General features: G+C 43.7%; 1 protein-coding gene across 3 annotated transcripts in view; it reads left to right on the top strand.

Annotated features, from left to right (window-relative positions):
* EGFR (epidermal growth factor receptor) overlaps positions 1 to 16,422 on the top strand; it is a 190,455-nt gene extending 174,033 nt beyond the window's left edge. For all 3 annotated transcript variants that reach the window (XM_003895963.5, XM_009202927.4, XM_009202926.4), the window contains 6 exons: positions 4,797 to 4,943; positions 6,340 to 6,437; positions 7,206 to 7,373; positions 7,744 to 7,791; positions 8,528 to 8,636; positions 9,921 to 16,422. In XM_003895963.5, coding sequence (XP_003896012.1) covers positions 4,797 to 4,943; positions 6,340 to 6,437; positions 7,206 to 7,373; positions 7,744 to 7,791; positions 8,528 to 8,636; positions 9,921 to 10,282 — 932 coding nt within the window. In that variant the 3' untranslated portion in view covers positions 10,283 to 16,422. The remainder of the gene's footprint in view (positions 1 to 4,796; positions 4,944 to 6,339; positions 6,438 to 7,205; positions 7,374 to 7,743; positions 7,792 to 8,527; positions 8,637 to 9,920) is intronic.
* The last annotated feature ends 6,293 nt before the right edge of the window (positions 16,423 to 22,715 follow it).

Raw genomic sequence — 22,715 nt, forward strand, 5'->3', positions numbered from 1 at the left:
AAGGCAGAGATTTGTATCCATGAATAAGTGAAGTTTGGTATGCACCTGTGAGCTGAGCTGCCTCGATTAATGGAGCAGATAAGGAAATAAAGGTCTGCTGATGCATTGTTATTTTCAGCCATTTTCAGAATGTATTTCCTCTCCACGAGGGAACCCCGGGGTCCTGCCCCAAGCCATTTCTTTTGTCCTCATGCAACCGGCCCCTCCTGCCCCAGGCACAGCCTGGTCTCCGGCTGGTCTCCCCTCTTCCCACTTGCTCCCCCTCATTTATGCTCCAGACAGCGGCCACATATATTTTTTAACTTGTTTTTTTTTTTTTTTTGTGACCGAGTCTTGCCCTGTCACCCAGGCTGGAATGCAGTGGCGCAGTCTCGGCTCACTGCAACCTCCGCCTCCTGGGTTCAAGCGATTCTCCTGCCTCAGCCTCCTGAGTAGCTGGGATTGCAGGCGCACACCACCACGCCCAGCTAATTTTTTGTATCTTTAGTAGAGACAGGGTTTCACTATGTTGGCCAGGCTGGTCTCGAACTCCTGACCTCATGATCTGCCTGCCTTGGCCTCCCAAAGTGCATATTTTTTAACTTTATCAGACTTTTCATTCTCTGCTCAACATCTTTCTTTGGTCCTCCAGGTATGTTCAGATAAAACCTGAGCACCTGGCCATGACTGATGGGATGCTGGGCCATCTGGCCCTGGCAACTGTCCCGTCCATGAGGTCCCCCTCCCCTCAGGCTCCAGGCACAGCCTGTGTGTGCCGTCGCACTGCCCACACTCCATGTACAAGTGGAAGCCCTCTCGAATTCAGTGGCTTAGTGCCTTGATGTGGTCACACCCATTCTCAGGAAGTAGGTTCCCACTGAAAACACTGTGTGTTTTCAACATCATTGAGGCCGCCACAGCAGATTATAATCACTGGCCTGGGCAGCCCACTGGAACTACCAGACCATGAGCCTGAATTTTTAGTCTAAAAATCATATCCTGTTTTCTCTACTCTCTAGTCTCTAGTCAAGGCAAATTATTCCATTTAATAAATTAGGGACCTAGTGTGTTGTACCAACGAGCTAAAGAGAGAATTCACAACACCTTCCAGTCCATTCTCCACCTAACACTGGCTACACTGACTCTCCTCCCTCTCACCATTTGTTCCAAAATCTAATAACCTGTCTTCCCACTAGAATTCATCATGCATGTTTAAAAACCTAGTTAAATAGTAAACTGACTGCATAGATCTGGAAATGAGACCGTTTTTCTTTTACAAATCCATATAGACTATGTGTTGGGGCCAGGGGATGACACAAGAATCTACTTTCTTGCCCCAAAACCATTGCTTTCCTTCCACTGTTAAGCTTGCATTCTGTATATTAATTCAGGTGGTTCCATCTGGGAATGGCCTCTGTTACCCAGAGATGGGAGGGCCATCAGAACTCGGGGTTGTCTGAAAAAAATACTGGTTCTAAAATTATCACTGCTTTCACTTGTTTTTAACTGTCATAGTGTTTGATTTTGAAGGGAAAATATGACAGTTTTTATTCTATGCTTGTTATATCTTTATGTGGTTTCATGTTTTTTAGATTTTAGTACCTGTCATTTTTTTAACTTTCATTTTAGGTTCAGGGGTACATGTGCAGGTTATACATTGGTAAATCTGTCATGGGGGTTTGTTATACAGATTACTTCGTCACCCAGGGATTAAGCCTAGCACCCATTAGTTATTTTTCCTGATCTTCTCCCATCCTCCACCTTCCTATAGACCCCAGTGTGTGTTGTTCCCCTCTACATGTCCATGTGTTCTCATCATTTAGCTCCCACTTATAAGTGAGAACATGCAGTATTTGATTTTCTGTTCCTGCATTAGTTTGCTAAGAATGATGGCCTCTAGCTCCATCCATGTTCTTGCAAAGTACATGATCTCGTTCTCTTTTGTGGCTGCATAGTGTTCCATGGTATATATGTGCCATATTTTCTTTATCCAGTCTGTCATTGATGGGCATTTAGGTTGATTCCACATCTTTGCTATTGTGAATAGTGCTGCTGTGAAAATACACATGCATATGTCTTTATGGTAGAATGATTTATATTCCTTTGAGTAATGGGATTGCTGGGTCAAATGGTAGTTCTGTTTTCAGCTATTTGTGAAACTGCCACACTCTTTTCCACAATAATTGAACTAATTTACATTCCCACCAACAGTGTAAAAAGCATTCCTTTTTTCTCCACAACCTCACCAGCATCTGTCGGGTTTTCTTTTTCTTTTTTTTTTTTTTTACTTTTCAATAATAGCCATCTGACTGGTATGAGATGGTATCTCATTGCGGTTTTGATTTTTATTTTTTTAATGGTCCGTAATGTTAAGCTCTTTTTCATATACTTTTTGGCTGCATGTATGTCTTCTTCTGAAAAGTGCTCATTTCCTTTGCCCACTTTTTAATGGGATTGTTTCATTTTTTCTTGTAAATTTGCTTAAGTTCCTTATAGATGCTGGTTATTAGACCCTTCTCAGATTTATAGCTTGCAAAAATGTTCTCCCATTCTGTTGGTTGTCTGTTCACTCTGACGATAGTTTCTTTTGCTGTGCAGAAGATCTTCAGTTTAATTAGATCCCATTTGTCAATTTGTGCTTTTGTTGCAATTGCTTGATGTGTCTTCATCATGAAATCTTAGCCCATTCCTATATCCAGAATGGTATTACCTAGGTTGTCTTCCAGGGTTTTTATAGTTTGGGGTTTTACATTTAAGTCTTTAATCCATGTTGAGTTGATTTTTGTATATGGTGTAAGGAAGGAGTCCAGTTTCAATCTTCTTTATGGCTAGCTAATTGTCATTTATTGAGTAGGAAGTCCTTTCCCCATTGCTTTTTTTTTTTTTCTGTCAACTTTGTCAATGATCACATGGTTGTAGGTGTGCAGCCTTATTTCTGGGCTCTCTATTCTGTTTCATTGGTCTGTATGTCTGTTTCTGTACTAGTACCATGCTGTTTTGGTTACTGTATCCCTGTAGTTTAAAGTCAGGTAGCATCATGCCTCCAGCTTTGTTCTTTTTGCTTAGGATTTGCCTTGGCAATTCAGGCTCTTTTTTGGTTCCATGTGAATTTTTAAATTGTATTTTCTAGTTCTGTGAAGAATCTCATTGGTAGTTTGATAGGAGTAACATTTAATCTATAAATTACTTTGGGCAATATAGTCATTTTAATGATATTGATTCTTTCTATCTATGAGCATGGAATGTTTTTCCATTTGTTTGTGTCATCTCTGATTTCTTTAAGCAGTGTTTTGTAGTTCTCATTGTAGAGATCTTTCACCTCCCTGGTTGACTGTATTCCTAGGTATTTTATTCTTTTTGTAGCAATTGTGAATTGAATTACATTCCTGATTTGGCTCTCGGCTTGACTGTTGTTGGCATATTGGAATGCTAATGATTTTTGTACATTGATTTCGTACAACTGAGTCTTCATTGAAGTTGTTTATCAGCTTAAGGGCTTTTGGGTCAAGACTACAGGGTTTTCTAGATATAGGATCATGTCATCTGCAATCAGGGATAGTTGTTTTCCTCTCTTCCTGTTTGGATGCCCATTATTTCTTTCTCTCACCTGATTTATCTGGCCAGGACTTCCAATAGTATGTTGAATAGGAGTGTTGAGAAAGGGAATCCTTGTCTTGTGTCAATTTTCAAGGGGAATGCTTTCAGCTTTTGCCCATTCAATATGATGTTGGCTGTGGGTTTGTCACAGATGGCTATTATGTTGAGGTTTGTTCCTTAAATACCTAGTTTATTGAGAGTTTTTAACATGTTGAATTTTATTGAGAGCCTTTTCTGCAGCTATTGAGATGATCATGTGGCTTTTGTCCTCAGCTCTGTTTATGTGGTGAATCACATTTATTGATTTGCATATGTTGAACCAACCTTGCATCCCAGGGATGAAACTGACTTGATTGTGGTGGCTTAAGCTTTTGATGTGCTGCTGGATTCAATTTGTCAGTAGTTTGTTGAGGATTTTTACGTCTATGTTCATCAGAGATATTGGCCTGAAGTTTTCTTTTTTTGTGTGGTATCTCTGCCAAGTTTTGGTATCAGGATGATGTTGGCCTCATAGAATGAGTTAAGGAGGAGTCCTTTCTCCTCAATTTTTTTGGAATAGTTTCAGTAGGAATGATATCCTCTTTTTTTGTACATCTTGTAGAATTTGGCTGTGAATGCATCTAGTCTTGGGCTTTGTTTTGGTTGGTAGGCTATTTATTACTGATTCAATTTTGGAGCTCATTATTGGTCTGTTCAGGGATTCAGTTTCTTCCTGAGGTTTTTATTTTTATCAAAAGGAACATAAGCTTTTTCATTTCCAATTTTTTATGATCTAAAAATGTGCAGTTTACAGCCCTGTTCAGAATCTGCATCTTCCTCCTTCTGCAGATACAGGTCCCTCAGAGCAGGTGACTGAGTGTGTATCCTGTCTGGAGCATAATATTTATGCTAGTAGAGTTACTGTTGTCTTTATTGTTAATTACCAAAGTTTACCACTTATCAGTCACTTACTACTTGCTGGGCATTGCGCTAATACAACAGATTTCAGTTGTATTATCTTGTTGGGTCCTCACAGCCGTCCTGTGAAACAGATACTGTTCTTATCCCACTTTATAGAGAGATGAACTGAGGCTTCCAGCACTGAAGCAAATTGCCCAAGACTACAGAAATGTAGGTTTCTAAACATCAAGAAACAGTAACCAGTAATGATGACTAAAGCAAGGGATTGTGATCATTCATTCATGATCCCACTGCCTTCTTTTCTTGCTTCATCCTCTCAGGGGTGACCGTTTGGGAGTTGATGACTTTTGGATCCAAGCCATATGACGGAATCCCTGCCAGCGAGATCTCCTCCATCCTGGAGAAAGGAGAACGCCTCCCCCAGCCACCCATATGTACCATCGATGTCTACATGATCATGGTCAAGTGTGAGTGACCAGTGGGGCTGTCCACACTGCTAGCTAAGCCTTGGTGGCTGCTCTTAGCCAAACAGCTGGGGCCTTTGCATCCCTGGAGAAATGTCATCACATTACTTAAGGCAGGCACACAAATCCAGAAACATCTGTAAATACCCCTTCAAGCATTCTTCTAAAGATACTTCTTGACTCACTGGGCAGTGTGACCTGACATTTGCCTATGTTTGCAAGCAAATAAATAAAACAAGTCTTCCGCAAGCCATTACACCGAAATACTCTATTCGCCGAGTTACTCAATGAAATACCGAGTTGCCCTGTATTTTGAAGCCTGTTACCAGAGAGACTGAATGTTTTTAAATGCATTACAGTAAGTAACAACATAAGGCTAATAGAGTCAACATTTCTGCTTTGACTTAAACCTTTTAAACCAGTGGATTTATGTGAAGTCTCTGCACGTAAGAGTGTGTAATCTGATTGATGCTATTATTCTACCAGATTCACGAGTGCAGTGGGCTCTGGAGGTAGCATTACATACATGGGATGAGCATTCGCGAAAGAAAGTTGTATAGGGAATATGACAGAGTCAAGTTAATGTAAATATTAATGCCTTTCTGAACTCTAGACCACAGAGTTAATCTTTTTTAACTTCCTTGGTTTGAGCTGAGGAAGCTGTAATCCAGAGAAGCCACGTGATTCGTCTAAGGTTACATAGCAGTCTGGCCTAAAATAGCTTGACATCCTGTGGACGGAAAATAAATGTGATCCCTCAAGAGGCATGAGGATTTCCAGGCAGTAGCCGTACCTCCAACTTGTTTAATCTGGATTTAGATTGTTGGGTAGTCACATGCAGCAGCACAGTTAACAGTGTGTCCTTCTATGGAAGTTGCCAGCGCAGCCAGCCCTCTCACTTGCATGTATGCCCACTGGGTATGTGCTGTACTGGAGACGCCAGGGGCAGGGGCCCGGACCCAACCCCAAATTCTTTAAAGCCTATTTTTCTACGTTGCATCTGATTTCCTGCCTGAAAGAATGCTGAGGGTGGATGTCGAGTGAGGACCTTGGTGCAGGACACCCTGCAGTCAGGATAGTTCACAGAGAGCAATTGCACAGACCCACACTGCTCCATCCCCTCAGGCGACAACACAGGATGCTGACCCCAGGAAGAGTGGGCGTAGAAAAACTGGAGGGCATTATTGTTATTCTGATTCAAATGTACGGTGCTAGCATGGTCTTTAAACAGTAACCAGTACTAGTTGGCCAAGACAGAAAAGTCTACCACAAAGACTTGGTTCTTTCATCACTTATTTGACTGGAAGTGTTGCATCACCAATGCCTTCTTTAAGCAATGCCGTCTTTATCATTTCTTCCAGTGTTGTAATTGCACTGTTTTTTCTCATTCCTTCCCCAGGCTGGATGATAGACGCAGATAGTCGCCCAAAGTTCCGTGAGTTGATCGTTGAATTCTCCAAAATGGCCCGAGACCCCCAGCGCTACCTTGTTATTCAGGTACAAATCGTAACCTGTCCTTCCATTGGGAAGAGTCCCTCTAATAAGCATCTCATGTCACTGTGCTCTGTCACATGCCAACCTGGCCTCCCTGTGTCCCAGATCGAATTATTAAACCCTCCAGCACATTAGAGCAAGCCTCAGTTAAGGCGCAGGCCACATCGTGAACTAAGCAGGGTCCGTGAGTGGGGCCCACCCAACTCCATCTCCCCGTCCCCGTCTGAACTCTCCTCCCACGCTCATCCTCACTGTCCAGCTAGCCAAAGCTTCAGCTGGGTCTAACAGAGAAGCATGGTCTATTGGCCTTGGTGTCAGGCAGACCTGGCTTCACACCCCTGACTCTCCACTTCGTCCCATCACCCAGGCAGCCGATCCACCTATCTCCTTCCATAACATGGGAATACCAAAACCAGGCTCACAGGATTGGTCTCAAAGATTTAATAAGATATGTTGCAAAATACACTCCCTAGTACCTCACAGCAAGGTGCACACTCGATGAACGCTGCAGCTTCTTCCCTGTTTCCTCAGAAGCTATTTGCATCCCACGTAGGGACTTTCAAGCATCAAAGGATGGTTCATGTTTTATTTTAAGGCACCCACATGCCATGAAGGGAGGCAGCTATAATTCAGAGAACTAAGGGGGATTTCATTATAACAAAATTGGCAAACACACAGGCACCTGCTGGCAATAGAGCCCTGCTCCTATAGCCAAGAAGTGGAATAGCATCTCTATGGGCCATTCTAATAGCCTCAAAATCTCTGCACCAGGGGGATGAAAGAATGCATTTGCCAAGCCCTACAGACTCCAACTTCTACCGTGCCCTGATGGATGAAGAAGACATGGACGACGTGGTGGATGCCGACGAGTACCTCATCCCACAGCAAGGCTTCTTCAGCAGCCCCTCCACGTCACGGACTCCCCTCCTGAGCTCTCTGGTATGAAACCTCTGTCTCTCTCAAGCTGTCTCTCAAATTGAACAAAATGAATGAATTTTAGGGAAAATAACAACCATCTAGTGAAACTCACATGGAGATGAAGTCAATTTTAACCAAATGGTAAAATCAAAATAAATTAAATAAGTGTATTACTTTGTTGCATTGCAACAACTTGATTGTAAGCCTTTTAGATCCACTATGGAACAGAATTAAATCAAAACTAAACATAGTTGCTCTAAAACTAATGATTAAGACAAAAATTAAACACCTTCACGATATATCCTCCATGAGGCACACCACTTGCATTCAGGAAAAGTGGATGAGATGCAGTACAAGCATTCCATGGGCAACTTCTCTGTTTCTTTTTCAGAGTGCAACTAGCAACAATTCCACTGTGGCTTGCATTGATAGAAATGGGGTATGTATGAACACCTTATAAGCCAGCATTTACAGCTCTGCACTACGACTCTATTATACATGGAAAATGCCTTAACCTAAATAATCTTAACCCAGATAATCTTGAGTTTTCTTTCTGTGTGGGTTTTTCCCTGCATGGCTGTCACGCCTCACAGTGCCATTCAAAGCGTGGCTCCTGGACCAGTAGCAGCATCACCTGGCAGCTTGTTAGAAATGCCATTTTTCAGGCCACCGCCCCAGATTGACCAAATCAGGACCTCTGGGGGTGGCGCCCAGTAGTCTTTGTTTGAGCCACCTTCGAGGTAATGCTGATGCCTGTTGAAATGTGAGGCTCTGGTCTAGACCACACTGTGCCATGCAGAAACCACTAGCCACATGTGGCTACTTCAACTTAAATGTTAGTAAGTTAAAATGAAATGAAATATAAAATTCAGTTTCTCACACATGTGAAGTGTCCAGTAGCCACACGTGCCTAGTGGCGACCGTATTGAAGAGCACCGCTCATAGCATACCTGCCTCACTGCAGAAAGTTCTGCTGGACAGCACCCAGCACAGCCCTGCTGCCCGCCCTGCAGCCTGTGGCCCAGTAGCACGGGCACCCGCTAGGGTGCAGACTCTCAGGCCTGCCCGACCTACGAATCAGAACCTGCATCTCAAGGAGAGTTCAGGTGATTTTTGCACACACTGAAGTTGGAGCAGCCCTGACTGGAGTAACCTTCCCTCATTTCCTCCTGCAGCTGCAAAGCTGTCCCATCAAGGAAGACAGCTTCTTACAGCGATACAGCTCAGACCCCACAGGCGCCTTGACTGAGGACAGCATAGACGACACCTTCCTCCCAGTGCCTGGTGAGTGGCTTGTCTGGAAACATTCCTGCTCCTCAGCCTCCTCGACCCACTCAGCAGCAGCCAGTCTCCACCACCCAGTGTCCAAGCCAGGTGCTCCCTCCAGCATCTCCAGAGGGGGAAACAGTGGCAGATTTGCAGACACAGTGAAGGGCGTAAGGAGCAGATAAACACATGATGGAGCCTGCACAAGCTACTTGTTGTGTCTGGGTTGTTTGCTGTACCTCTGCTTTAAGAATGAATCTGCAAAATTTCCAGATTATGAAACAAACGACAGACATACGTGTGTGTGTGAGTGTGTGCATGATGTGTGTACATCTGTGTATGTGTATGTGTGTGTGTGACAGATTTGATCCCTGTTCTCTCTGCTGGCTCTATTCTTGACCTGTGAAACATATATTTCACTAATTAAATATTAGTTAATATTAATAAATTTTAAGCTTTATCCAGACACTCACAACCTGCTAACACACACACATATATATACACACACATACACATACACACACACACACACATACATGTATACACACTTACACCACACATACACCACACACACCACAAAAACCCCACACACATACACACACATATACACACAGACACCACACACACGTATACACACACATACACACACCACACACACCACACACATACACCACACACACGTACACACACCACACACATACACCACAGACATGTACACACACCACATACACGTATGTACGCACACATACCCACACCACACACACACCACACATACATACACACATACACACCACACACCACAAAAACCCCACACACATACATATACACACCACACACACCACACATACACACACCACACATACATGTACACTTACCCACACCACAGACACACACGTTCACACACCACATACACATATGTACACACACATACACACCCACACCACACACAAACACATACCACACTTACATGCCCACGTAGACACATACACACCACACACACCATACATACACATGTACACACACACCACATATACACACACATACACACCACGCACACTGTCCTCAAAGCAGGCTATCCTCTGAGAACTTTAGATTTACAAAAGACACACATGTCCATTACTTTGAGAAGTGCAGGAAAGAACCCACTTTCTTTTGCAGCAACAGCAAGAGGGCCCTCGCAAGGCTCCTGCTCCCTGTCCTAAGTCTCCCTGTTGAAGACATTCACAGGGTTCAGAATCCGGGGATCTTGCATGGGATGGTGCTTTGCTGATTACTTCACCTCTGATTTCTTTCCACTTTCAGAATACATAAACCAGTCTGTTCCCAAAAGGCCCGCTGGCTCTGTGCAGAATCCTGTCTATCACAATCAGCCTCTGAACCCTGCGCCCAGCAGAGACCCACACTACCAGGACCCCCACAGCACCGCAGTGGGCAACCCCGAGTATCTCAACACTGTCCAACCCACCTGTGTCAACAGCACATTCGACAGCCCTGCTCATTGGGCCCAGAAAGGCAGCCACCAAATTAGCCTGGACAACCCTGACTACCAGCAGGACTTCTTTCCCAAGGAAGCCAAGCCAAATGGCATCTTTAAGGGCTCCACAGCTGAAAATGCAGAATACCTAAGGGTCGCACCACAAAGCAGTGAATTTATTGGAGCATGACCACGGAGGACAGCCTGAGCCCTTAAAATCCAGACTCTTTCAATACCCAGGACCAAGCCACAGCGGGTCCTCCATCCCAACAGCCATGCCCGCATTAGCTCTTAGACCCACAGACTGGTTTCGCAACGTGTACACCGATCAGCCAGGAAGTACTTCCACCTCGGGCGCATTTTGGGAAGTTGCAGGTGCATTCCTTTGTCTTCAAACTGTGAAGCATTTACAGAAACGCATCCAGCAAGAATATTGTCCCTTTGAACAGAAGTTTATCCTTCAAGGAGGTATATTTGAAAAAAAAAAAAAAAAAAGTATATGTCAGGATTTTTATTGATTGGGGATCTTGGAGTTTTTCATTGTCACTATTCATTTTTACTTCAATGGGCTCTTCCAACAAGGAAGCAGCTTGCTGGTAGCACTTTCCACCCTGAGTTCATCCAGGCCCAACTGTGAGCAAGGAGCACAGGCCACAAGTCTTCCAGTGGACGCTTGATTCCAGTGGTTGTGCTTCAAGGCTTCCACTGCAAAACACTAAAGATCCAAGAAGCCCTTCATGGCCCCAGCAGGCCGGATCGGTACTGTATCAAGTCATGGCAGGTACAATAGGATAAGCCACTCTGTCCCTTCCTGGGCAAAAAAGAAATGGAAGGGATAGAATTCTTCCTTAGACTTACTTTTGTAAAAATGTCCCCACGGTACTTACTCCCCACTGGTTGACTAGTGGTTTCCAGTCGTGAGCGTTAGACTGACTTGTTTGTCTTCCATTCCATTGTTTTGAAACTCAGTATGCTGCCCCTGTCTTGCTGTCATGAAATCAGCAAGAGAGGATGACACATCAAATAATAACTCGGATTCCAGCCCACATTGGATTCATCGGCATTCAGACCAATAGCCCACAGCTGAGAATGTGGAATACCTAAGGAGAGCACCGCTTTTGTTCTCGCAAAAACATACCCTCCTAATTTGAGGCTTAGATGAAATGCATCAGGTCCTTTGGGGCATAGAGCAGGAGACCACAAAAATGAAGCTGCTCTGAAATCTCCTTTAGCCATCACCCCAACCCCCCAAAATTAGTTTGGGTTCCTCATGGAAGATAATTTTCTCCTTTTACTTCACTTTAAAAGCTATTTACTCAAAGAGTATATGTTCCCTCCAGGTCAGCTGCCCCCAGACCCCATCCTTACCCTTTGTCAAACAAAAAGTGTCTCCGCCCTGAGTCAGCTATTCAAGCACTTACAGCTCTGGCCACAATGGGACATTTTACAGGTGCGAATGAGAGTGGCATTATGAGTAATGTGGAATTCAGGTAGTAAATATGAAACTAGGGTTTGAAATTGATAATGCTTTCACAACATTTGCAGATGTTTTAGAAGAAAAAAGTTCCTTGCTAAAATAATTTCTCTACAATTGGAAGACTCAGCTAGTTAGGATCCCACCTTTTTTCTTAATCTGTGTGTGCCCTGTAACCTGACTGGTTAACAGCAGCCCTTTGTAAACAGTGTTTTAAACTCCCCTAGTCAATATCCATCCCATCCAATGTATCAAGGAAGAAATGGTTCAGAAAATATTTTCAGCCTATAGTTATGTTCAGTCACACACACATACAAAATATTCCTTTTGCTTTTAAAGTATTTTTTGACTCCCAGATCAGTCAGGGCTCCTACAGCTTTGTTAAGAAAGTATTTGACTTTTGTCTCAATGAAAATAAAATTATATTCATTTCCACTCTATTATGCTCTCAAATACCCCTAAGCACCTATACTAACCTGGTATGGGTATGAAAGGTACAAAGATAAATAAAACATAGTCCCTGATTCTGAGAAATTTACAATTTAGCAAAGGAAATGGACTCAAAGATGCTAACCTTAAAACAACCTGACAAATGCTAGACAGGACCCGTCAGCCAGACACTGTGAGAGCACAGAGCAGGAAGGTTGGGTCCTGCCTGAGGAGACCTGGAAGGTTCATCAGGGAGGCCTCACAGGAGGATGACCAGGTCTCAGCCACAGGGGAGGTGGAAAGTGCAGGTGCAGCAGGGGCACCCTGATCAAGGAAACAGCTGCCAGACGCCTTCACTGCTGAAGTCCGCATAAGGCTGAGGTCAGTCGCCCTAGCAACCTGCTCCCTCTAGGCCAGGGGATGAGCTTGGCTCATCCCGCAAGATCCCTAAAAGTTGCATCCCCCATGGGGATTTTGAGCTATCATCTCTGCACATGCTTAGTGAGAAGACTACGCAATATTTCTAAGAATCTGAGATTTTTTATCATCAGTAAACCACTTCCATTATTCATTCACCTCAGGACAAACAGAAATATTTCAGTCAGAACTGGGAAACAGGACTCACATTCTGCTGTCACTTATGTGTCAAGAAGCAGATGATTGATGAGGCAGGTCAGTTGTAAGCGAGTCACATTGTAGCATTAAATTCTAGTATTTTTGTAGTTTGAAACGCTAACATAATAAAAGAGCAACAGCTATTCTAGCTTTCTTCTCCTTCATATTTTAATTTTCCACCATAAAGTTTAGTTGCTAAATGTATTAATTTTAAGATTGTACTTCCCAAAATAGTTCTCACTTCATCTGTCCAGGGAGGCACAGTTCTGTCTGGTACAAGCCGCAAAGCCATTGGCCTCTCCACGGATCTGGCGACCATGGTGGGCAGGTCGGGAGAGGAGCTGCCCAAAGTCCCATGATTTTCACCTAACAGCCCTGTTCGTCAGTTCTCAAAGCTTGGACTCCATCCCTGAAGGTCTTCCTGACTGATAGCCTGGCCTTAATACCCTACAGGGAGCCTGCCGGCTGTTTCTTCCTCAGGTTCCTGGAAGACCTTACCCCATGACCCCAGCTTCAGATGTGGCCTTTGGAAACAGAGGTCAAAGGAAAGTGAGGAGCTGAGAGCTCATATTCACAGGTGCCCCCAGCGTTCGTGCGTCTTCTTGCATCATCTCTAAGGAGCTGCTCTAATTGCTCCATGCCTGTCACCCCATGAGGGATCAAAGAAGGGATGAGTCTTCTAAACTCTATATTCGCTGTGAGTCCAGGTTGTAAGGGGGAGCACTGTGGACGCGTCCTATTGCACTCCAGCTGATGACAACAAAGCTTAGGTGTTTGCTGAAAGTTCTTGATGTTGTGACTTACCACCTCCGCCTCACAACTGCAGACATAAGGGGACTGTGGATTGCTTAGCAGGAAAGGCACTGGTTCTCAAGGGTGACTGCCCTTGGGAATCTCCTGGTCCCAACCAGAAAGATTGTGACTTGATTTTCTCAGGTGCAGCCCAGCCATAGGGCCTTTTCAGAGCACCCCCTGGTTATTGCAACATTCATCAAAGTTTCCAGAACCTCTGGCCTAAAGGAAGGGCCTGGTGGGGGTCTGCTTGGCACTCGCTGGGGGGCCACCCATCCAGTGCCACTCTCACTAGGCCTCTGGTTGCACTTGCGTAGGATGAGGCTGGTTAGTGACTGGAACTCAGCACCTCCCCTCAGGCAGAAGAGAATCACCTGTGGAGCTTCAAAAGAAGGGGCTTGGGGTCTCTGCAGACCAATTCAACCCAAATCTCAGGGGCTCTTTCATGATTCTAATGGGCAACCAGGGTTGAAACCCTTATTTCTAGGGTCTTCAGTTGTACAGGACTGTGGGTCTGTACCAGGGCCCCCAGTCAGAGTAGAATAAAAGGCTGGGTAAGGTAGAGATTCCCATGTGCAGTGGAGAGAACAATTTGCAGTCACTGATAAGCCTGAGACTTGGCTGCTAGTGGCCATTCCAAAAGCCTCCAATTCATCATCGTCACCAGCAGTTCAGCTGGAAAGGGGCAAATACCCGCACTGGAGCCTTGAAAAAGCCCTGGGAACCCTCCACATTCTCTAAGTAAGTTATAGAAACCAGTCTCTCCCCTCCTTTGTGAATGAGCTGCTATTCCGTGTAGGCAACACCTATTGAAATTGCCCTCAACGTCTACTCTGCATTTCTTTCTTGTGATAAGCACACATTTTTATTGCAATATAATGATCTGCTCACATTTCCTTGTCTGGGGGCTGTAAAACCTTGCAGAACAGAAATCCTTGCCTCTCTCACCAGCCACGCCTGCCATACCAGGGGTACAGCTTTGTACTATTAAAGACACAGACAGGATTTTTAAATGTAAATCTATTTTTGTAACTTTTTTGTGGGATATCGTCCTCTTTATGTAGCACTGAACTTTGTACAATATATTTTTAGAAACTCATTTTTCTACTAAAGGAAACACAGTTTACTTTAGAGAGACTGCAATAGAATCAAAATTTGAAACGGAAATCTTTGTTTAAAAGGGTTAAGTTGAGGCAAGAGGAAAGCCCTTTCTCTCTCTTACAAAAAGGCACAACGTCATTGGGGAGCTAAGCTAGGTCATTGTCATGGTGAAGAAGAGAAGCATCGCCTTTATATTTAGAAAATTTTAAAAGATGATGGAAGGCACATTTAGCTTGGTCTGAGGCAGGTTCTGTTGAGTCTGTTGGGACAATGTTAATGGAAAGGGCTCACTGTCTGTCGTTACAACTAGAAAAATCCAGTTGCATGCCATACCCTCATCATCTGCCAGTGTGACCCGGTACATGTAAGAAAAGCAATAACATAGCATTTTGTTGGTTTATGTATACACTGTGACTTTAATGCAAATGATTTTATTTTTATATTTAAAATTGATATGCATCTATCAGTATAAACTAGTCATATCTGGAGAGCCCTAATAATGTTCAGCACACTTTGGTTAGTTCACCAACAGTCTTACCGAGGCTGGGCCCAGCCACCCTAAAGAAGTTATTCAGCCCTGGCTGCAGTGACATCACCTGAGGAGCTTTTAAAAAGCTTAAAGCCCAGCTACACCTCAGACCAATTAAAGGCAAATCTCTGGGGCTGAAACCCAAGCATTTGTAGTTTTAAAGCTCCTGAGGTCATTCCAGTGTGCAGCCAAAGTTGAGAACTACCGGCCTAGGGATTAGCCACAAGGACTTGGACTTGCAGGCAAATTCTGCAGGAGTACGTGATTCTCAGGACTAGAGAACTGAGACACAAAGACCTCCGCATCTGTCGCTGAGAGTCAAGAACCTGAACAGAGTTTCCATGAAGGTTCTCCAAGCACTAGAAGGGAGAGTGTCTAAACAATGGTTGAAAAGCAAAGGAAATATAAAACAGACACCTCTTTTCCATTTCCTAAGCTTGCTCTCTTTATTAAGGGTGGACTAGTAATAAAATATAATATTCCTGATACTTATGCAGCTGACATTGTTGCTCTCCCCAAAGCAACCAAGTAGCCTTTATTTCCCACAGTGAAAGAAAACATTGACCTATCAGTTACATTACAAAAGGCAGATTTCAAGAGGATTAAGTAAGTGGTTGGATGGCTTTTATAAAAACAAGAATTCAAGAAGAGGATTCATGCTTTAAGAAACATTGGCTATACATTCTTCACAAATTATACCTGGGATAAAAACTGTAGCAGGCAGTGTGTTTTCCTTCCATGTCTCTCTGCACTACCCACAGTGTGTCCTCTGAGGCTGCAAGTCTATCCTATCTGAATTCCCAGCAGAAGCACTAAGAAGCTCCACCCTATCACCTAGCAGATAAAACTATGGGGAAAACTTAAACTCGTGCATACATTTCTGGATGCATTTACTTATCTTTTTAAAAAAAGGAATCCTATGACCTGATTTGGCCACAAAAATAATCTTGCTGTACAATACAATCTCTTGGAAATTAAGAGATCCTGTGGATTTGATGACTGGTGTTAGAGGTGACAATGTAACCGACTAACAACAGACAGCAATAACTTCGTTTCAGAAATGTTCAAGCAATAGCTTTGTAGCTTCGACATATGGTACGTTTTAACCTTGAAAGTTTTGCAATGATGAAAGCAGTATTTGTACAAATGAAAAGCAGAATTCTCTTTTATATGGTTTATACTGTTGATCAGAAATGTTGATTGTGCATTGAGTATTAAAAAATTAGATGTATATTATTCATTGTTCTTTACTCATGAGTACTTTATAATAATAATAATGTATTCTTTGTTAACAAAGCTGTTTTGGTACTAGTTATTAGTCATATCTAACCAACTACAGATGTTCTTTCCTGGTAACTTTTTAAAAAATTAATAAACTATTTTTAGAGCAGTTCTAGGTTCACAGCAAAACTGAGCAGAAAGTACAGAGAGCCCCCCTTTCTCTATCAGCCTCTCCCACCATCACCATCACACCCCAGGAACCAGATAACTTTTTAATGGAAAAAAAATCCAGGCCAGCTCAGAGGCTTCCTCCTGTGGCTGGGCCAGCCCCTCGGGCTCTCAGGTGCATTGCAACTCAAGCTCGTCACATGCCAGGGCCTTCCAGTGCCCCTGAGACCCCTCATTCCCAAGATCCCTTCGTAGTTTTTCTCCTTCACAGAGCCAAGAGGGAATTCCCTGAGGGAACAGGTTTTCCTATGGCAAGCCCAGGTTTCGTTTCTTCAGAGCACCAAAATAAGTAGAAGTTTACCCTGATTCTGCTAAAAATCAGAGGAATTAAGTGGGCCTCAGCATGCGCATGGGGCCTCCCACTCAGCTGCCCCACTCACTCCCTGCCAACCTCCCTTACGTGTGGGCGGTCCCACCCTCCACCCAGAACTTTCATGGCAGGAGCTCTCACTGCCATGTTTAATGTAATGAAGCCACTACCCGCACATCGGGAATAGCCATGGTGTGGCAGGGGAGGGTTCTAGGGAGATCGAGCTCAGACTGCAGTCAGGCTTCCTTAACACGGGAGCATGTTCTGAGAAACGCATCATTAGGAGATGTCATCACCGTGCGAATGTCACAGAGTGTACTTCACACACCTAGATGGCACAGCCCAGCACACGCCTAAGTTATATGGTGTCGTCTGTTGTTCCTAGGCTAATGATCTGTACAGCCTGGGACTATACTGAATTCTGCAGGCAACTGCAGTACAATGGTAAGGATCTATATATATAAAACATAGCTAAATATTAAAAAGATACAGTGAAAACATGGTATTATCATCTTATGGGACCATGTGAACATCGTTACATGGCACATTATAAAAACTCAGGTTATGTGTCTAAATGCTTAAACAGATAAACGAGTATGGAGTTTTCTGAGTTCTAGTTGTAAAAGTAGAGTTAGGGGATTTGAACTCAACACCTGAGAAAAAGCAAACCTGTTGATGAAGCAGATGATGTCACCGAAGAGGAGAGAACAGCTTCCCAAAACCCAGCATCAAGGGCCGAGCAGCCAGGAGGCTGGGTGGGGATGCACAGGGCAAGGAGGGCAGGCAGGGTGCCTCCCGTGGGCATCGGAGAGTGGACCAGCACCAGACGCAGCTCGTCTGGCCTGATGGGATGGCCCTGGGGCTCCTGGTGGCTCTGACTTTCGTAAAGCCTCTCCCTCCAGCACCTTTCCCTCCACCAGCCGGTGGCTGCACAGTGCCCTGACTTATTTCTTTCACACAGAAGTGAGGGCAGGAAGCAGGCTGTGCCAGCTCACACCACCCCTAATGCTTGCAGTGCTGACTCTGTTTCCAGGAAGATCGCAGCTTTGCTTTTGTGCTGTTCCTGGTGAATGCCACCCGTTGCCTATGCACAAACATGGGGCTGAGAGTAAACCACATTTCCATGTGGAAGCAGGACTTCAGAATAGCCAGGTCCACGACGAATGAGAAAATCTGGAGCTTCCCAGCATTCTGCTCAAGGCCCAGCATCCCATGTGGGAACCCGCCGGCCTCTGGGCCTCGCCTCCACCCACTCCTCTGTCAGCTCCTGAGTCTCCACACCCTGGCTGCCTGGGAACACCTCAGACACACGCAGGTTTGTTATAATCAAAGCCTTCAATTAGGGGGTTTAGTCCATATAGAGAAAGGCCGGATTCTGCAGATGAGGCAAGTGTGGGGAGTACTGTGGGGTGCTGGCTTTCTGAGCCTGAAATGTTCCCCCAAGTGGAGGCCACGGCCGGCCATCCCACTGAACAGCCTTCACCTCAGGGCAGACCCAGTGGCACTACTGTCTTGTCGCTGACCATCGCGATTCCAGCTGAAGCTGGGTGCACATGGGGTTTCAGCTGGAAGAGGTTTTCCCTTTGGGCCAATAATCCCATAAAAGTCATCATACCTGTGTGGGGAGAGGGGCAATTTCTCTAGAATGGAGAGTCCAATGCGCAGGAGGGAGCTGCTCTTCCTATCGGGCCGTGGGTGCACCTCTTGCAGGGCTCAGGCCCCACTGCTCCAGAAAAGACCTTTAAATGCTCAAACCAAGAAGCAGCAAGATCACATTCAGTATTTGCCCCGGTCTCAAAAACAATAAACGAAGCATGATAGGGAGCCCATGGGCAGATATCTGCAATCTATAAATGTGTGCCCTGAAGTACCCTCACCCTTCTGTGCTTATCACCTCTGAGCCCCAGGGACATGCACCCTGGGGAGGCCAGCCCTGCCCTCACTGCCTTCTGTGGCCTCTGCCTTCCATTTTTCTCCCTAACTGGACGCAGGGCTAGAAAACCTGGAGACTGGGTTCTGAAAGAAACAGAAAGCTCTTTTTTATCCTGCTCCTGAGAGTCAACCCTTCTGAGCTCAAGCAAAGGGCATTCCCGGTCCTCAGCTCCTTGCCCCCGTGTAGATCTGAAGTGAGCCTGCACTGCCCATCCCTCGGTTCTCACCTGTCACTTAATCCTGCCCCACAGTGGGCCACCCCTGGGCTACAACTTGAGCTTCTAGGTGTGCACACTGAAAGCTCTGAACAGGCTCACAGCCCAGGGCCACTCAGCAAGGACTCCCCACATTCCCAGCACCTGAGCATGGCCCAGAAGAGAGAGGGGCAGGCCCCAGATTGGCAGCTTTGTGTCCTTTCTGCCCACCCCCAGGGAAAGGGTGTAGCCCATAGATGGGGAAGGGGGGCTGGGGAGGCCAGGGGCTCTGCAATCCAGGGTCAGCGTCACTTAGGACTGAAGGTGGCAATGCCCAGGCAAATGGCACCTGAAAACCCAACAGCAAGCAGAAGGCCCAAAGCCTTCAGGTGCCTAAAAACCCATTTACTTTTCTAAACTGCATAATCCCTTATTTGAACCAGTAATGCCCTTAAAACCTCCAGTGCAGCTCTATCTCAGAGGGAGTGGAGGTGAGAGCTGGGAGAGCCATCCCTCTCTCACTCCAGATGGCTTGAGGCCACCCCTTACTGACTATTTTCATTCTAAAGAGGTTGCTCCTGTCACTCTTTCAGCTTCTCCGTACCCCTCTCCTTCCATCTTTCTCCCTTATATAATCTAACCTTTCCTGAACCCAAGCAGAAATGCAGTGACAAACCTGCCCTCTGCACTTGCACTTTGGGCTGACTGGCTTCCCAAGGACAAGTCTAAGGGAACACTGGCCAGTGCCGCACACAGACTTTAGGGGTCAGGGACAAAGAGATGTGATATGTGGAGGGGACAGCATTTCTCCTGCAGATCAATGACGCAGAAGACGCTGGAAGGGCAAGCCTCATTGCTGAAACATTTACCAGGTCCAAATGGTTTCAGAGCGTACTTGCAAACTTTCAAAGAACAGCTAATTTTTGTATTAAAGTGTTTCAGAACACAAAAAGATAGGAAGCTTCTCAGTTTATTCTACAAGGTCCGAATAGTACTAAAAATCAGAGAGATACTACAAAAAGAAAACTATAGCTTTATTTATGAACGTAGATGTAGAAATCCTAAATGAAATGTAGGAAATGGAATTATTTATTCTAGGAATTAAAAGATAGTTCATTTTGTTTATACACATGAGGAAAATAATAGGTGAAATGTTAATATTAACACATGTTCAGAAGGCATCAATAACACCCAATCACATTGCTGTTAAAATCTCTCAGTCACTTGGGAAGAGAGGACAACATGTTTAATTGGATTAAAGTATCTGTCAAAAATTAATAAGAAACATCAAACATAAGAGTGAAATACCAAGAGTCTATCTAGCACCTTAAATCAGAACAAGACAATGATAACTATTATCACCTCTATTATTCAACACTCTTCAGAAACCCAGTGTTTTGGGGGACAAGAGAAGACATATTACTTAAACATGATGTATTTGCATCATTAGAATATAGTCAGAAAACCAAATCTAGCCAGCAGCCTACTTCTATAAGGTTTTATTAGAACACAGCCATGCCTTTTTATTTATGTCTGTTATGACTGCTTTTAGACTACAGTGGCAAGTTGGGTAGTTCCAGCAGAGATCCTGTGACCTACAAAACCAAAAATATTCCCTGTCTGACCCTTTACAACAGAAGTTTGCCTCTCCCAAAATAATTAGCTGAAACAAAATTAAACAAGAAAATCAGTACGGTGAGTGCATAGAAATGAAATCAGTAGTTTTTCTACACACCATCCATCATTAATTAGACAACATAATGGAAAAGAATTCCATTTAATATAGCAAATAAAACAACAAAATACCTAGAATTAAACTTAAATGTGCAAGAATAATATGAAAACGAAAACTAAGAATCTTTGCAGGCATAAAAGAAGACTTAAAAAGATACATTACATTCATGGATATGAAGACGATGTTGTAAAGATACCAATTATCCCTAAATATAACATACATTCAGTGCAATTCAAATGGAAATTTCAGTGGTTATTTTGGGGAGTATAAGTTTTAGAATTTGGAATCTAGAATAGAAAATGTACCACAGTAGCCAACAACATTTGGAAAACAATTGAGTAGTGAAGGAATTATATAAAAATATACTATATAAAACTATAATAACTAAATCTGCACAGTAATTAATGGAAACATAGTTTGGAAGCAGACACGCGTGCATAGGAATGTGTCCATGATAAAGAGGACATCTCCAGATGGGGGGACATGACAGACTACCCAGTAAATGATTTTGGAGAAAACGTCTATATATTTGAAAATTAATTATGGTTCTATTTCACACTCTACCCAAAGACAAATTTCAGATGGACCGAAGATCTAAACATAACAGCAAAACAAAGTATTGGGTAAAACGTATGTGAATAATTTTGAATCTCAGGAAGGGGAGGTGATCCTAGTGCATAGCACAAAACCCCAAAGGCATAAAGAAAAAGACGGACAAGAAGGAAATCCAATGTTTTTCAGTTTTTAAAGGAAAAATAACTAACCACTGAAGAAAAGCCAATATATACACAGGGAGAAAAACTTTTAAGATATATCAACAATTAATACCCTAAAATGTCAAGAATTCCAATGAATTTGTAAAAAAATTAAGCACTATTAAAACTTTGACAGTGTATCAATGGACAATCTATGGAAAAAATACAAATGGCAAATAGCACTAATGAGTATATAGCCTACCTCGCTAACAATGAAAGAAATGCCACTTAAAACACATTTTGGTGGGAATGTGAATTACTATAAACTTTTTGGAAGGCAAACAAAATTTTACATTTGTATACTTCTTGATATGGCAACTTCACTTGTAAAGATAAATTATATGAACATATTCAACTATAGAAAGACATATAAACTAGAATGTTCACTAAACCACAATTTGTAATGGAGAAAAAACAGAAACTAATGTCCATCAAAAGGGAAACTATCCCATAAATCACGGAGCATCATAGTATAGAAGTCTCTGCAGTTGATAGAACAATAAATCCGGCCAGGTGCGGTGGCTCACACCTGTATTCCCAGCACTTTGGGAGGCCGAGGCAGGCAGATCACTTGAGGTCAGAAGTTGGAGACCAGCCTGGTCAACATGGTGAAACCCCGTCTTTACTAAAAATACAAAAATTAGCCAGGTGTGGTAGCGGGCGCCTGTAATCCCAGCTACTCAGGAGGCTGAGGGAGGAGAATCGCTTGAACCTGGGAGATGGAGGTTGCAGTGAGCCAAGATCACACTACAGCCTGGGTGATAGGGTGAGACTCCATCTCAAAAATAATAATAATAATAAATGCATCTGCAATAGCATGGAGGTATATCTTAGAGAGAGTTTTAAATGAAACAAAACTAGTTACTGAATAGTATTTTTGTTTTGGAAAAAAAAAAAAAGCTTCTATTTGTGTATATGCCTGAGTGTGTGTACAATCTGAAAACCACTTGGAAATATTAATGTCAATTCACTAATGGTGGAGACCTCTGGTGAGTAAGGAGTGGAATGTGAAATGACGAAATGACAAAGAGGAAATTTTACTTCTTATTGGATACGCTTCTGTTGGTTGAATTTTTATAACGAATACATATTACTTCTGCAATTGTAAAGGAAAACATTTATGCGTCTGTTCGTGGCCTTTCCCCTTCCTTCCACTTGTAACAGAACATTTAGCAATTTCTTATTTAATTTTCTCTTCTTCCTGATCTCTCTCCCCCAGAACAAAATTCTTGCCACACACCTCCCTGTGGAGGAGCCCTGAGTGGAAGCGACGCAGACCTAATGGGCCGAGGTGGTGGGGTGTGTGTT

This window comes from Papio anubis, chromosome 4 (genome assembly GCF_008728515.1).
Source record: "Papio anubis isolate 15944 chromosome 4, Panubis1.0, whole genome shotgun sequence".
Taxonomy (NCBI): Eukaryota; Metazoa; Chordata; class Mammalia; order Primates; family Cercopithecidae; genus Papio; species Papio anubis.